The 16,907-nt window shown below is 42.2% G+C and overlaps 1 protein-coding gene and 1 long non-coding RNA gene across 2 annotated transcripts in view; one reads left to right on the top strand and one right to left on the bottom strand.

Annotated features, from left to right (window-relative positions):
* Nucleotides 1–921: 921 nt before the first annotated feature.
* The window catches only part of Gabrb2 (gamma-aminobutyric acid type A receptor subunit beta2), a 110,727-nt gene continuing 94,741 nt past the window's right edge, over nt 922–16,907 (bottom strand). Inside the window, exon 9 of the mRNA XM_090321079.1 lies at nt 922–3,196. Within this exon, the coding sequence (XP_090177205.1) occupies nt 2,849–3,196 (348 nt within the window). The 3' untranslated portion in view covers nt 922–2,848. The remainder of the gene's footprint in view (nt 3,197–16,907) is intronic.
* On the top strand, nt 2,455–15,761 carry LOC150044556 (uncharacterized). The gene is made up of 3 exons (XR_016533095.1): nt 2,455–2,647; nt 9,128–9,193; nt 15,543–15,761. It is a non-coding gene; the product is annotated as an uncharacterized LOC150044556 (long non-coding RNA).

Raw genomic sequence — 16,907 nt, 5'->3', positions numbered from 1 at the left:
CTGAAGTGCATTTCATACCCAATAGCAGTCATGTACAATATATACATACAGATTGTGAGCCAAGATTTTATTGAGACTGTGTATTTTAGAGTCAGAATTTGCATGAGTTTCACGAAGATGAAAAAAAAAACCTTAATTGCTGGCTATCTGGCTGCTTTGAGATCCACAGGAAAACTATACATATGTGAAAATGGATACCATATCAGGATGGCCAAAACACCCCTCCTGGTTCTTCAGCTGAAGCCGTCCATGTTAGCTGTGCGCGCTGGTCAGGCCTAGGGCCCTTCCTTGTCTCTGATGCCTTCATCCCAGCTCAGCGAGCTGCCTCGGTGTGGCTCGAGAAAATCCTATGTCTACTGCTATTTCTGGACAGGACAAATCAGTTAAAAAAATCCGTGTGTTTACTGAGCACTAACAATGGATTTCACTCTGGGGCGTCAGCAGTGAGGTCCATCCTTCTGTCCATGCCTGAGGACAGAAGTGAATTCCCCGTCCTCGTTGTATATTGGTGGAGATGCTTTGCCTCCCATCTGTTCTACGCCACTGTGGACTTCCTTGGACAACTAAAATTGCGTCGTAGTCATAAATGACAATAGGAAGGATTTATTTTTATGGCTTTTACATGAATTGTAAAGAAGAGCCCACTGCTAGATCTAGGTTCTGAGTGGTCTCTAGAAAGATTTTGCTGGAACGGCCTTTGAGAGTTATGCCCTGAGTTACGGATACACTCTTTCCCAATACGTTCCACTTAAACTTCACCCCCTGGTGGCAGGGGGCAGGCGCGTTTCTTAGTATGACAGCTCTCAGTGCCTGTGCAGGAGGAGGAGGAGGAGGAGAAGGAGGAAGAGGAAGCCTGTCTCGAGGCAGACCCGGGTAAATCTCTACTCTCAGCACAGGGGGAGAAATGTGGTCAGATGTGCTCTGAGGTATTCAAGCACAGAATCAAGAAGCCAGAGCCAGACTCCCTTACAGAGGCACACAAAAGCACCATCCTACCGTGGGTGCCAAATGTTTAGAGTGGAAGGCCAGAGAGCTCCAGTACATTTCAGGCTCCTGAATGATGAGAAGAAAACCTAACTTTTATCTACAGGAAGACACTGGCCTTGGCTCCTCAGAACAATTAGGGACCTTATCAGAAAAGAAACATTTTTGTGCTGTTTTTAAAGGAGAAACAGTGAAGTCATCCTCTGAGGAAAAGGTCAGAACAATCAGACTTTATGAAAACTTAGCAGCTATTTTCTTTTTTTTTAAAGTGAAAATATGAGCCTCACACTGACAGAAATAAAATTTACGAAACATACCTTCTTTCCTGTCCAGTAACTATGAATCCATATGTCCTAACTGTATAGAATGCAGCACAGGGACAATAAACACAACACATCATGCAATGTGCAGAATCAACTGAGGTCCCTGCTGTGCACTGTGTTCAGATGGCCTTGTTGTTACCCCATCGTGCATGAGTGTTCTTGTTTTCCTTGAAGGCAAGTTGAAATCAACACAATGGAAGCACCCTCAAAAAATTCCCAACCCAAACGAACTGTTGCAGGGCACCGAGTCTTGGAAGTATAATACAAAGGTGAACGTCACTGCACAAAAGGAAATACATCTCCTTCTCCAAAGCCTAGGTCTGTCTCCTAAGTCTATAATCAGAATTTTGGAAACAAGAAAAGCTGCAGAGCCATTAATCCTTTAGAGAAAGAAACAAATCCTCCTTCTGAAATACTATTAAATTCCCAAATCAACACATAAGGAGACGCTGCAGCAATGGCTGATGTTAAGTTTATGCTGTGTATTTGTACATTTGAACAATCCCTAATCTAATCTGAACATCTAAGATACTTTTAATTCCCTTTACTTTTCTATTTCATGGCTGCCTTTTGATCAGATAAGCCACAAAAATCTCCTTAGGTCTGTGGTCAGAGCTAGTGAGGTCAGAACACAAATCCCTTCCACTGCTACCCCTGGCCATGCATGGCCAGGAGCTGTGGAGCTGATAAAAAGTGTTATGTTTGCTTGCTTACTTTAATCTCTCTTGCTACAGTCACTTCTGGATTTCACACTCTGCTTTGTGTTGTTACTTCTTACTTTCACTTCCTAAGAAACAGCTTTTTAGCAAAAAAGAAAAAAAAATCTTTAGGGCACCATGCAAGAGAATGCTCAGAGATCTTCCTATCTTTAAAAGAGAGAAGTCACTGCCCGTTTCCAGCACCTGAGCAAGTCCAGAGACTGGCTGGCTTGGTTCCCTAAGTCTATGCCCAGACCTCTGACTCCACACCTCCTCTGTGCCAACTGTCATGGTTTCATGGCACCACGGTCACCTCAGGACAGGCCTGGCACATCCTGAGGTGACATGCTCGCAAGGCATTACAGTCACCATCGGAACCACTTGCCAACCTCAGGGGGGGAGGTGGGAGGGTACCTGGAATGCCTGGGCCATGGGGAAATGACTGACAATCCTCTAGAACCTTTAAGGCTCCATTCCTTCTTCTAAATTCCTCTCTGTGTAGACTGCATGCTACACAGATGTTCTGGAACATTCCGACTCAGTCTTGGCCAGTGGATGCGCCAATCTCTTGTGTTTGTCACTGGAAAACACAAGCAACCCAAATGGCTATGGAATGGACCACAGGAGAGGCCAGCAACTAAGGTATTTTTGCATCATTGTTGTTCTGGATTGATGTGTTTTCCAAGTCCTACGGCAGTCTGTACAACTGTGGTGAGGAGGAATCTAGTCTCTGCTTCCCGGGTAGGGTGTGTGTGTGTGTGTGTGTGTGTGTGTGTGTGTGTGTGTGTGTGTTTGTGTGTGTGTGTGTGTGTGTGTGTGTTGGTGGTGGGGGGAGGCCATGTTTTAGTTCACGTAATAAAGCCAATAGACGATGTTGAAGAAGGAAAAGACCACGGGGAAGAAGATACGGGACCACCGGTCTATGGCGTTCACATCAGTCAAGTCGGGGATGGTGATTTTCAGCTGCGAGGCCCGTCTCCGCAGGCGGCTCTTCTTTTGTGCCACGTGTCGCTCCAGGGCGTTTCGGCCAAAACTGTGTCTGGGCAATCCGGCTTTCCGGTACTGGATGCTGGAGGCGTCGTAGGCCAGCATGGTGCTGCGGGGATCTCCGAGGCCCATCACGGCGTCCGACGTGGCCATTTCATTTTTGATCTCCAGGGTACTCAGTAGGATATTCTCATGGGGGTCCATCTACAAAGGAGAAGAATCAGAGAGGACAGCCCAAACGGTGAGCCTTTACTGGTGTTCACAATGCAAGGAACTATCACAAGGCAGTGGGAAGACGGGAGCATGGCTACCTCCTCGCTCGATTCTGTCTGGCGACTCTGCCACTATGGGTTGAGATCCAGCACTCCTGCTCTATGACATGGCATAAACAGCCCCTTCAAGGCGATGCTGGTACTGTAACTTGCCATCTTGTTGCTATCTTTTTCATTAATTTTTGCTGAAAACGCAAGGAAAGTACGGTACTCTCTTAAGAATTTATAAGCCTTTGAAGGGAGGGTGGTGCATGAATGCACAAAGCTATCTAAGGAGGTGGAGGCAGAAGGCTCAGAAGTTCAAGGCCAGCCCAGGTAGAGTTAGGGAGAACCTAACTTCCAACAAAAAGGCCAGCAGCATGGATCAAGTGGTAGAGTGCCTCACTACCTGCCTTCAATCTCTAGTACAAAAAATGGAATTTATAACCTTGATAGGAACACACACACAAAAATGAAGCTGCATTAGGTTTGAGATAATGGCAGAAAATTCTTGAACTATGTTCTTCATGGTATGTATGCATGTGTGTAGGTGTGTATATGAAGTTGAAAACTTGTGGGGTTAATTATCAAATATTTTCTACATATGTCAAGTGATTTTCTGTATAATTTCATGGAACTGCTATTTCTTCCCATGCATAGCTATAAAATGTCACGGTAAACTTCCAGTGTTTTTCCGCAATATAAACAGGATGTAGCTCTATATTTATGATCTACTGAAACACAGCTAGCATCTAGAATAATGGAGATTTAAAAAGTGGGAGTGCAACAACTGGACACACGCCTGGTGAGGGAGGTGCCAGCAGACAGGACTGACTTGAGGGGAAAGAGAAGAGAACACACCTATTGTTGACTCTTCTCCACTGGAGTCTGGGGGTTTAGGGAATGGAATTAAGTGGAATATATAAACAGTCCAGTCATTTCTCTGATAATTTCTTTGTGCAAAGCTAAAAGGATGATGACTGACATCCGGAGTTGCAAGTGCCGATATGTTGTGTAATGCTCTGTATTGTGTTAACATTCATGTGTTTTAATACTGAAGATCCATTGTTATGGATAACAAAGTGTAGCCACAAGAAGTTGCTATTAATCACAACATGTTTATTTTGTTGGAGAATCAACATAGACCAAATGGCACTAAAATTTTAGAAATCGTAGAAGGAAAAGTGCCTGATGACAGGCACCCAAGATTCACAGAAGCAAGCATTTAATTAGAAGATATAATATGCTCCAAGCCTCATGGATTATGCAGGCAAAACTGTTGCTAAGATTACATTCCACCCAATAGCTCTCAAATGTGCTTTAGAGGCCCTTTATTACAAATTCAAATCAGAAGCCTTCCGAGAAATGGCTTTTTTCCAAAGTCACATTGTGAATAGATAGACGTGGATTCAGGCCTGATCAGAGGTAGAAGTAGGGGGAAGTGGTTTCCAATACTCATAGAGGCATGAAAAGGGAAGATACTGTTCCATATTCTCTCCTTCCCTCCCTCCCTCTCTCTCTCCCTCCCTCCCTTCCTCCCTCCCTTCTGTCTCTCCTTCCCTTCCCTCTCTCCCTCCCTTCCCTTTTCCTCTTCCTCCTCCCTCTCCCTTCCTCTCACATTCCTTTTAATTTTTTTTGCCAATAGCACGGTTTGAACTCATGTTTTCCATTCTACCAGCTGATCTATACCTCCAGCCACCCTCTATTGCTTCTTTCTTTCTTCCCCACTGCCTGTGCTTTAGTTATTTTTTAAGACCCTCTCACCCCTTTGACTCCATCAGTCTCAGATGGAGTCCTGTTTCAAGGACCACCACGTTCAACTTGTTCTCTGAGGCAGAAATTTATGAACGTATTCCCCAGACTAGCTTGGAACTGTGATCCTCTTATTTCTGCCCCACAAGCGTGAACCACAGACACTAGTCTGCTCCTTGTTATTTCTATAGCATGTTTATTTTGTTTTAGGACTATCAACTTTTCCTTTAACTGCCTAGAAACAACGTCTGAGCAAACTTTCTTTGACCTCTATGCATGGTTACATGCAGCACGCTCCCCCAGTCAAATACCAGGAGGTTTGCTTTCTCTTGAGCAATTTTAATAGCAAGAACCGTTATAAGTTGACACCGGACCTAGCTATAATTTAAAAGTATAAAACAATCATGACAACCATAATAAAAATCATAGGTAGTTATTAAGAGAAACTCATTCGAAGTGCAAAACAAATTATCTTGGGATAATTTAATCTCAATGGGGTTCTGTCTTATTATCTATGGAATTCAAAAGTTGAATTAGGTAATGCCTGAAGCCTTATATTGGTGTGCATGAAGTAAAAGGACACGGGTTGAACAGATCGGTGTGGAAAGTACTGTGGCAAGCATTATAACTACCCAGGAAAACTGTTGATGTTGGCCAGTGGAGGAAGAACTCTCCGGAAAGAATACCACCTTGGAGTAAAAAAGTAGTTCTTTTGGCTTTTCCAGTCATCATTTTTGACCTTAGATTTTTTTTTAAGTCTCTCAGACTCTACGTTCCTTCAGCAATGTTGGGGTCTAGGAACAGAATTTGGGAGATGGACAATAATAAATCTTGTTGAGCAGAACTGAGGGATGGAAACGCTCTGCAAGGCTGATGGTTGGGACAGCTGTACACAAAGCAGAGAAAGTCAAATACGTTGTCTTTCTTTGTGGTCTAACTTTACACACATGAGCACCTCAAACGTGGCACAAGCACTATTCGCTAAATGCATACATCAGATCTTTTACAAGAGATACGGCTGCTGATCTTGCAGTGGACATCTTCTCAACCCTACCAGAGACCTCGCCAAGGGGGAAGCGGTCGTGGTTGAGGGGTATTGATTAATGAACTCATCAGTGGATAAACTTGCTCTTCTCAGCCTTCCGTCATGTTATTAGCACTCGTTTACCTCAAAGTGTAACTGCTTATTTTGACTCAGTGAGGGATATTAATATTCCAGGAAGGAAAATTCTTATCCGTAGCCACGTAGCTGTGCAGGGGGGTAAGACCTAATCACCTTTATTTGTAACACATCTCTCAACAGAGACAGGAAGTAGGCGCGGGCAGGCCCTAGTTCACTGGGCTCTACGTAGTAGTCTGATTACTCATTTTATCTCATCTTTCTCTCAAGGACCAGCTTTCTCCACCACTTGCCTTATTTTCTAGAAAACCTTTCCTAGGTGACCAGATTCATATATGAGTTCCTCTGTGCCTCCACAGCGTTGCATCCATTTGGCAAATCCTTCTGATTACCAAGAGGAAAACTGCTTTGGCGGGCTGGAATGGTGGCGTGCCTACACCTGGAAGAGCAGGTGTTTTCTGCTAGAAGAGAGATGGGGGGCAATGTTTCCCGCTTCTGATTCTGCACTCAGGCAATCCATATTTTGAGTCTGGTCTGACATAGTCACTAGTTCTGAGACTTGGAGAAGATCCTTGAATCTCTCTGCGCTCAGCTTTCCTGCGTGGGGCCATGTGGGGACACTAAGGAACAGAACTTACCAAGCACTTCCACTCACCTTCCCTGGAGCAAGCCCTCCACATGGTATCACAGATACCTACTCAGTGGAGAGATCTGCCCCATCATCATGCAAAAATGCAGGTGGACAAGCCACAAGTATAAAACCATCATGTAAGACTTCCTTTTGGTTTTGGTAATAGATTCTGTAAAGTGCTAAGAATGAAGCTTAGTATATTACTACAGGTTTTGGTGGCCAAACATAAATCGTTGTATTAAAATCTTTAATAAGAAGTCTAGGCTGAATGATTTCCAAAGAGGGTGAGATAAGCAGAAATGGACTGTATTTCTTGGGTGGAGAGGTAGCAGGTGGCTGGCAGACATTACTGGTTCTACAAGATTTACAGAGCCCCCAGCATCTTCCTGGCCACAGAAGGAAACAGGGCTCAGAGACCCAGGCTAATGAGAGGCATGCCCAGAGCTGCCTAGCTGCATGTCCTCTGCAATGGTGGACACTGGAGATCATACTCATCTCATTCTCACCATCCATCTATCAGACGTCACTTCTTGATCTGGAGTTCCCGTCCATGGCTGCAACCACATTTGTCCTGGCTCCTGGCACTCAGCAGTGAGTGGAAAAAATTACTCTTGTGGAAATTCATAACTCATTCGCCTCTTTAAAGTCACGGGCCATATGGGTTTTATTTTTCAAGATCAGTTTGAAGGGTGGAGATCCATTTCTTGACTGCTCTAAAGTTTCTTCTTCTCATTATCAAGTTCAACTTCTTGTTTTCTTATTATCCCAGTGTTCTTGGGGGGAGGGGAAGGGAGGGAAAGGCATTTTCATGCTTGGGAATTAGGGCACAGAGAGATCAGGAAAATTATGACTAGTTCACAAAGTGTGAGCTTGGGATAACAAAGCAAGAAGAAGATTCAGGTCCCTTGTGCTTTGTCATGGTGAAGACATCCCTGCAGGGGTTCCACAGCTCTTTCCCTTATGGGTATGGGTCGGGTTAAATGTAGCAGTAAAGCTGCCAGCTGGTATAGACACCTGTTAACTGCAGCACTTCTGAAGTTAGGAGAGAAGACAGCTGTGCCTTGGCTGTGTAGCAGCCCCAATGTTTCCTTAGAATTTCCCACTTCTCCATTCTGTGCCTCTGGTGTGGCTGTAAACCAATCAAAACGCTCCTAACACTGTGATTGGCTCAGGGATGGGGCACATGACCTTTACTGAGCCAATGGCACGCTGTGAGCCCTCAGATGCCCATCCCAGAGGGAAAGCTCCCAATAATGCCACCAGAAATGCACCTGCAAGCTCACACTCCAAACTACAGAACCTGTCAAGATAGTTTAAGTGCGTGAGAAAACTGAAAAGGCACAACACAAAAGCAAGCTCATGACCTGATGTCACCCAATCTTTGTATCTGGACATACCTGATGACATCACCTTCTTCCTTCTCACCCTTCCTCCCTTCTTCTTTTCTGCTTCTGTCCTCCTCCTCTTCCTGTTCCTCCTTTTCCTTGCCATCTCTCTCCTTGGCTCCCTCTCCCCAACCTATGCCACTCTCCCTCATCTTTCTCCTCCCCATCTCTTTCTCTTAAGTCAAGATGAGGAGAATTTTATGTTGAGACCACCAAGAATGCCAAGATATAATTTCTCTTATTTTAAGGTCTCCACAACTCTGTAATGTAGGAGACCAGAAAGGAATGAAAGGCATTTCACTTGCAAGAAGTTTTCCTGACTGAAAAATGGAAAGACTTAGAAAAAATCATATTAAGTGAAGTAAGCCAGACTCAAAAGAACCTAGGCTCAATGGTTTCCCTCATTTGTCATAAACAGTAGAAACCTTGGGCTCTCCTAGCAGAGATTTACAATAGAACAAAACCTAGATACATAAGGCCACACAGTATGACGCTAAATGAAAGGACCTCCAGGATATAGAATCAAAAGCCATATAATGAGTGATTGTTGTCCTTAATGTACTATGTTAACTCTCATCTCTTTTGCTGTCCCTTGGTTATTTCATATTGTTACAGTATTTCACTTTGTTATCTGATATATTGGATATATTTGTATTTGGTTATTTGAAATTGGATAGGGAAGGGGGGAAAACAAAATGAGGGGTGGGGGTGGGGGGGAGGGAAATGGGGACCAAGACAAGAGAAAGGGTATCAATGTTTGTGAAGCAATGCATCTTCTATCTGGTGAATATAATGTAACCCTTCTATTAATTACAATAAAACTATATGAAAAAAAGTTTTCCTGACTGAAAGCAGGACAATGTTGGGTTTCAATATGTTTTTGTCAGGGATGTAAGGAACCTAGGTATCTGATAGATTTAGTGGTCAGTGATTAAACTGTGTTTTCTCCCCTTTTCCTTGTCTTGTTACTGTACCTTCTTGAGACCAAACTTATAGGGTCAAGAACAAGATAATGGAGGAGATCTCTAGATGCATTTACCTGGTAGTTGAAGAGTAGAAATGGCAAGTACTTTTAAGAATTTTAAGTATCCTTTACTGTTTACATGGCTTTTTACATCTGGATTAAAAAATTCAGTAACAGTTTCTGATCTTTTGCTCAGATATATCCTTTTTTAAAGGTGGTGTTTCTACAGCCTTATAAAAAGTGAATAACGGGCCGGGAGTTTGGCCTAGTGGTTAAAGTGCTTGCCTAGCATGCACGAAGACCCAGGTTCGATTCCTTGGTACCACATATATAGAAAAAGCCGGAAGTGGTGCTGAGGCTCAAGTGGTAGAGCTCTAGCCTTGAGAAAATTCAAGGACAGTGCCCAGGCCCTGAGCTCAAGCCCAGGACTGGCAAAAAAAAAAAAAGTGAATAACTGGCCACGCTCATATTTGACAGAGAAAGTCAAAAGGAGAAGAAAAGAGGGGGAAAGGCAGATGAGAATGTAATGTATATCCTACAAAATTAAGAAGAGTGAGGGAAAGGGAGGGTCGGGGAGGGACGGGTGAGAATGACGAAGAGGGTGACACTGATTGAAGATACAGTATATTCATAAACTGCTTTGTTAACTAACAACTCCTTTGGACAACTTAAAAATAACAACAGAATAACAAAACAGAAATTAAGGTTCAGGAAAACAAATTAAAGAGTTAAACTTGTACTGTTAATAAAGAATACAAGAGTTTAATAATGTAAAAATGATCTTAATGCACTAAATATTCCATGCTGCATCCAGCATGGCATATTATATGTATGTATGAATATACATATTATATAATATACTGGTAATGGTTGGATGGGTGCAATTCTACACACTGGCTTTCATCATAACTCATGAAGGACTTATTTTATTTAATTTTTTGCCAGTCCTGGGCTTGAGCTCAGGGCCTGAGCACTGTCCTTGGACTTTCTCAAGGCTAGAGCTCTACCAATTGAGCCTCAGCACCACTCCGGCTTTTTTCTATGTATGTGGTACCGAGGAATCAAACCCGGGCCTTTGTGCATGCTAGGCAAGCACACTATCAGTAGGCCAAACTCCCAGCCCCAGAAGGACTTATTTTAAAGAGATATCTTGTCTGTACTTCCAGGGTTCCAAAGTCACAAAGCCTTGACCGAATCCCAACAATGTGCATTTCTAAACTGTTGCCCTGCTATTCTTGGGCCCATACTTGAAAAACTGAAAAGGGTTACTGGATCAGAGCAGAGGGACATGACTTCAAATAAATGAGCAGCAGAGAGCAGAGAAAAGGAGATAAAGTTGTTACCACAGTCCATATGAGCAGGCTGCACAGCAGCTTTCTGAGGGCCATAAAAGGCTTCCATTTGTGGATCATTTTCGAGAGTCAGGCATTGAATTAAAGGTTTTATACAACTATTATTTACTCTTAATCTCGACAGCAGTTCCACCAAGGGCAAATCACTTCTATTCTCTTTTTAAGGGGGGGGCGGGATTATGGATTAGGGGTCGCTCAGGATCTGCCCAGTTATACGGTTGGGTAGTATGGAGTTAGTATTTAATCTATTTGTTCCAACGTCCCTGTTCCGAATCAACAAACTATGATAGCACATCTGAACTGTCTTCTCAACTGTGAGTGTTGCCTTGGAATGTTTTCTCTCTTGTAGACTGCACTCAGGTGTCAATTTTGAGAAACTAAAAAGGACCAGCCATTGCCACATGAATCTGGATTCTATAAACTGCTTTTGACAGTTCCAGAACTGAGGGAGGGTATTTAACACAGCTTCTCAGGCAATCTATGATGAAAATGGGAAAGTTGGGGGAGGGGAGATTCTAGCTCTGAACAACTGAATGTGTACAACTGAATGACTGTGTGTCATGTCATTCTCTGGGCTATATCCTTGCTATGTAGTGTTGTCCACAGATCAGGTGTGTATGATGCAATTCTGTGTGTGTGTGTGTGTGCTAACACAGAACCTCAGGTTTTATCTTAGACCTACTGATAAGAGTCAGATAAGAATCTTTGCCACAATTCCCCAGTCACTTTAAAGCACATTAGAGGTTGAGAGGAACTGAGGTAAATGGTATTTTTGATTCCATGGTATTCTAAGTCAATGCCAATAGGTTTTTTTTCCCCCAAACTAAACAACAGCAACACTGGAATTTTTCAGATATCTTGATTATGTATGTATACCTTGGCTTCTTCAGGATGCTAAAATCATCACAACCTAGACTCTGGTTTTTCCCTCGGGGGCGGGTGAGTGGCAGAGGGAAGAATGAAGTCCAGCCCAGCCACGGGGTGGCGGCTTCTACATATTGGACCAATTACATGGAACCCCCTTCTCCAGTGAGGCCCCACTCTCATCCTAAACTCTTCCCTTAGAAGAACTGCTGTCAATTTGACACAGCCTTCTTAAGCATCCCTAACACCAAATTACCCCCGGCTCCAGGACAGGACGGTTGCTTGACCTTCAGAATAGAAGACAATGTATCTGATAGTCAAATGTTCTGATATCTAATGTTCCAATAAAAAAAGCCTCAGCTGGGCACTGGGTCAGTCAACTACTGAAAAACTCTCAAAATAAAATAAGTGAGAATGAGATTCGAATCCAGGCTGACCACTTAGGAACTCCAGGATGTGGAAGATTCTGATTCTATCTGTGCCTCAGCTTTGGTCATCAGTGAAATTTCCAGGGATGATGCTGTGAGAATATCTCATCAATCTGTAAATTCTAATAATGTCTGAGCCATCAGAATCACTTGAGGAATTTAAAGAGAAGTGTATATTCTCAGGGAATCAGAAATTTAAATTCAGGGGATCTGGTGACTCGCAGGCGGTGCCATGAAGACAGGCAGGCTGGGGACAGCATTGGCAGGCAGCCCCTGTGAGCTCTAGGTAAATGGCAGTTTTCCTTCAGTGTCGTGAGCAGCTTGACTTCTTTCAGGGCTGCACAGCAAGGACACACCTTCCTGAATGCCTTCCTGTGTAGTTTTGTGTCCTAGAGATGCTTTGGTGGAAAAAAAACCCACAAAAAACAACCCAGACTGAACTTCAATAAAGGCCAAACCAGTCGGTATTGTCAAATGAAAGTATGGCAATGCTTGATAATCAGGGCACCGTCCCAGATTGTTAAGCAAGTCTAGTCTTTGCTATTTAACTGCTCTGTGGGCTCTGAGGAGTCACTAGGTATTAGCTTCTCTGTCCATCAAGTAAGATCCTTAGAACATCATTCTCAGGCTAAGTGCCATTATCACATAGTGGGACACACACCCTACCTGGACTGAGAAGCAACTTTCTCTTCATCTTTGTGGCAGGCCCCAGAAATTTTCTGCGGTAGAAGCCAACAGAAGGCAAAGAGCTTGTTCAGTACTGAGGAAAATTTCAAAATGATGCCAGGGTCCATTTTTGTTATGTTTCCCTGGGTGCTCTTTGTCCAGATTAAACAAGCAGCGAGCAACCTGCCAAACCTCTCTGCAGCAGAGGCTATAAAAAATTCCTAATTTCTTTAGGAACATAAGAAGGTACTTGCTTGAGGTAGTGCTTCATCTTGCCACAAAATAATTCAAAAGAGGGCTCATACATATTTGACAGGATGCCCAAGATTCCCAGAGCTGTCCACTGAACAGCGTTCTTCTCTTAATCCCTTCCTCCCTCCCTTTCTTCTCCTCACCTTCTCCCTTCTCTCTCCACCTCTCACTCTTTCTTCCTCTTTTTCAACGCACAGTTCCTAAGCTTTACTGGGTACTCTCCAGAATAATTACTACCAGGTTTTTCTACAATTTTAGCAAATGTAACATAAATACTGTAAAATATACACATGTATAGGGGAAAGAAGGAAAGTAATTGCTATTTACAAAAGATACTAACTTCTCATGCTAACTTTTTACAGGGTGAATATTTTAAAATTGAAAATGGTTTCATGGCTTTCCTTAAAGACTGTCTTAAATAATCCAGAGTTTAGCAAGGTTTCTACCAGAACGTTTAGTTTTAGTTCAGTTTGGCTTTAGTTTTTTTCTAGTGGAGAACTAGAAACACAGTAGAAGTTAAGGATGTTGCTTTTCAAATCTACAATGGAAACTGAGCATGTTCTACTCTGTTTTTGTTTGTCTGTTTTTTTGTTGTTGTTTCTTTCCTCACAGTTGAACTTTGGGCATTCTGCCACTTGAGTCTTACCTCCAGCCTTTTGCTGTTTAATCAGAGATAAAGTCTAGTGCACTTTTCTGCCCTGACTGATGTTAACCCCTAATCTTTCAGCCTTCTGTGCAGCTAGCATTGCAGTGGCTTTCTTCTATAAGTAAGACAACAGGCAGGAGACAAAACCTTTGGTCAGGTATATGGATTAAGAGAAAGGCAGAGACTAATGGCATAAAATATTTGTTGCTTTCTAATTCCCTGGAGTATGCTAAATTTATAGCCACTAATGTTTGAACTTTCACTAATAGGGTTTTGGGTGACTATTGAAAGAACGAAATGTCTCGCACCCCTTCTACTCACGTATTTAATAAATAATAGTACACTGCATTTGGAGATGGCGTTGTGCGGTTATGTTATGGCTTGCGTTCAGTATTCTCTGGATTCACGTTGATACATTTATTGAAAGATTCTTTCCTTCTGCTGTAAGGAAGCAGACCCATAGTTTTCTTCCTAACGTCCCCCCTCCCACACCCCTGGGCACCCGACCCAAGGGCTTTCTTCCCTGCACACCCCCTCCTTGGAGCAATTCATTTCTCTCACAGAAAATAGGTGTCAACTTTGCAGATGGAAAGTAATTTCCCTGCAAATATTCTGGACTTGACAGCTTTATTAATCCTTTCTTTTGAGCGAAGGTGAGGAGATCTCCATTTGCCAGGGGGACTGGTGAGAAAAAGGAAAGTGTTCGACTCTGTATGAGTTTTAACATCAGGGAGAAAAACAACTCATGAGAGTCAATGCGTGGAGGGCCTGCTGGATCCCCAGCAGGAGGTGGTAAGGCCTGGCTTCCCCTCCCACTGCACCCCACACATGCTCAGATCCTGACACCGACTGTGGGTTGAAGTTAATTTCTCAGCAGCACATGAGTGGCCAGCTTGCAGGTGGGCAGTGGAGGTGACCAGGCAGGGCTCTCTTGCAGACATTTAAACTTCTGTTTTTAAAGATGGCCTGGGGGCCATCTTTCTGCTGATGTGGATTTCTAAGTCATTTAAAGTGTTTCTCTTTACTGTTGTGACCTTGGAGGGAATTTCAGAACCCCTGAAGAGGAGTGATTTTTATGTGCATAGGCTTTACTGGGCCAGATGGTTCATTCTCTCTCAGTCTTGTGAGTTTTAGGTGACAAAGTGGTAACTTTCTCAGCAACATTCATTAATTGGTTTTTATTTTAAAAATTCCTTTGCCTCTAATCTGTCTCATTTCTGATTTTCATTTCTACTCTCTTCCAGATGTTAGTGGGGAAAAGTTATAAAACATTTTAATGTACACTTTTTTTGTTCAATAAAAGTCACTATCTGGATTTTTCTTCTCAGGTTGAGTCCCCCCTAAATCTCATTTTGGTAGTTTTCTCTCATCGTTGTCACATTATTTATTTTGATTCTTTTTTTTTGATGGTACTAGATTTTAACTTTTGGTCCCAGGAATTTCCAGGAAAATGTTGTACACTTATACCTTACGTTTCACATAGGATCTTAAGGTTTTGCCCAGGGCTGACACTGAACTGTGATTCAAAAGTCATGGTATATACATTCCATAAACTATCTATATGTATCTCACTTAGCTGGAGTTTCCATCCTGTACCTCCATACCTGGCTTATTTGAATTTACTAAATATATCTCTGTCTTTCTGCCTGTCTATCTATCCATCTATCCATCTATATTAGCCAGGGTTGACTTTCAACCAAGATCTTTCAATCTTGACCTCCTAAGTAGTTGGTATTACTTGGTATTACTGGTGTGAGCCACTATACCCAAGGCCTGAGGAATAAATTGCTATTGGGTTTTTTTATTTGCTCACTGGTAGCTTGGGCAGGTGACTTTTTGGGCTCTGCTTGTATTTTTATTGATGTACGCATTTCTCTTTCTATACAGGGCCCCAATTTCTGTTGAGTATTAGTTGTGTTTGTACTTTTCCTCCTGCTGTTTTGGCCTCTGTGGCTCTTAGGTGGAGAGAATATTGTATACAGGCATTCAAGCTTTTGGTTTCTCCAGTGTAATACTTTCCACAAGTAGACACAGTCGAACATGACTGTTTCCCCCTAACTTTTAGAAGCAAGGTGATGGAACGGATATATATTGTCTGTATACGTATGTACATATTGATTCAGTCAGCCTTGGTACCAGTAGGTATGCAAGTAGTAGCAGGATATTTTGGGAACAACAGGGAATATTGTTTAATATCATTAATATCGACATTTCATTTCATCCTTTTGTCTGATTCCAGTACCAGGATTTGAACTGAGGGGCCTCAGGCTTGCCAAACAGGAGCTCCACCACATGGTCTATAACTCCAGCACTCCACATTTCATTTGAAAGGAACAACATTTTGGACACAGCTATTTCATCTCATGATACAAACCAGGGGTGCAAACATTTCAGCAACGTGATGCTTATTTCATCATTGTTTATACTGGCAACCTACTTACAAGCAATAAAACTAGATAATAAGTGTACATTAAATCAACATTAAATTGTGTTATGCACAATAAGATATTAACTTTATAAATGCTGTGTACTTAAAAATAAGAAAAGTAGAATATATTAAAGTAAGCTAAATAAGAATGTCATTATAGTTTGCATAAAATGCATCGTTAACAATATCTGCACCAAGCTTACACGTGGTTTCTATTATTTCCTTTGTAGTTTTCGGTTGTGAAAGGTAGTTTTATAATCAGGAACCTGAAAAAGATACACACCCCCTGCTACCAAGAATAATGGTAATGACTGAGTGCTCTTTTCCAGGTAGTGTATAAGAGTATTAATGCAATCATCTCAGTAGCTCATGAGGTAGAAATGAATGTTTGTAGTTGTTGGCTCAGGAACTTGAAAGGTCAAAATGTCCAAAGACACTTCAAGATGAGCTCACTTCATTCTGACTCTAAAATCCACTCGCCTTCCACTGCCTCTCACTACTGTTGTCTTTATTGAATGCACAGTTAATTTCCAAAGCTTATCATTTAAACTGCTAAATATCAATTCTGAATATCTTGAATATGAACTCAAGTGAAGACTCAAAGATATAGCACATAAAAAGCATAAATGCAAAGGACATTCAAATCCATAATTTAGTATAAGTAATTGGTCATCTCTTTAACACAATGCTCACTAAAATAGTGAAAGAGAACTTGGGAAACAAGAGTCTTCATAATTTGATCAGAGCATTCAAATTTTTAAGCCACCACTTAAATTATTTAACATTTGAAGCAAGCTAAGTGCCTGTAGTCATTAGCTATTCAGCAGTTGAGATCTGAGGACCAAGGTTCAAAGCCAGCCCAGCCACTAAAGTCCATGAGACTCTTATCTCCAATTAACCACCAGAAAACCAGAAGTGGTAGTGACTCAAGTGGTAGAGTGCTAGCCTTCATCTGAAGAGCTCAGAGGGAGCACCCAGTCCTAGAGTTCAAGTCCCATGACTGACCAAAAATTAATGCATAAATAAATAAAATAAAATTTGAAGCAAATCCCAATACCCTCATGGTATATATTCTGAATTTTCATATGCCTTTACTCAGATATAACCAGGCATTATGCCAGTTCTGTACTATGCTTTGGTTTTGTTTTTGAAAAGAAAGATCTTGAAACATTTCCA

This window comes from Megascapheus bottae, chromosome 29, assembly GCF_031878675.1.
Source record: "Megascapheus bottae isolate mThoBot1 chromosome 29, mThoBot2.hap1, whole genome shotgun sequence".
Taxonomy (NCBI): domain Eukaryota; kingdom Metazoa; phylum Chordata; class Mammalia; order Rodentia; family Geomyidae; genus Megascapheus; species Megascapheus bottae.
The sequence above is the reverse complement of the archived record's forward strand: the minus strand, read 5'-3'. Positions and strand labels throughout refer to the sequence as shown.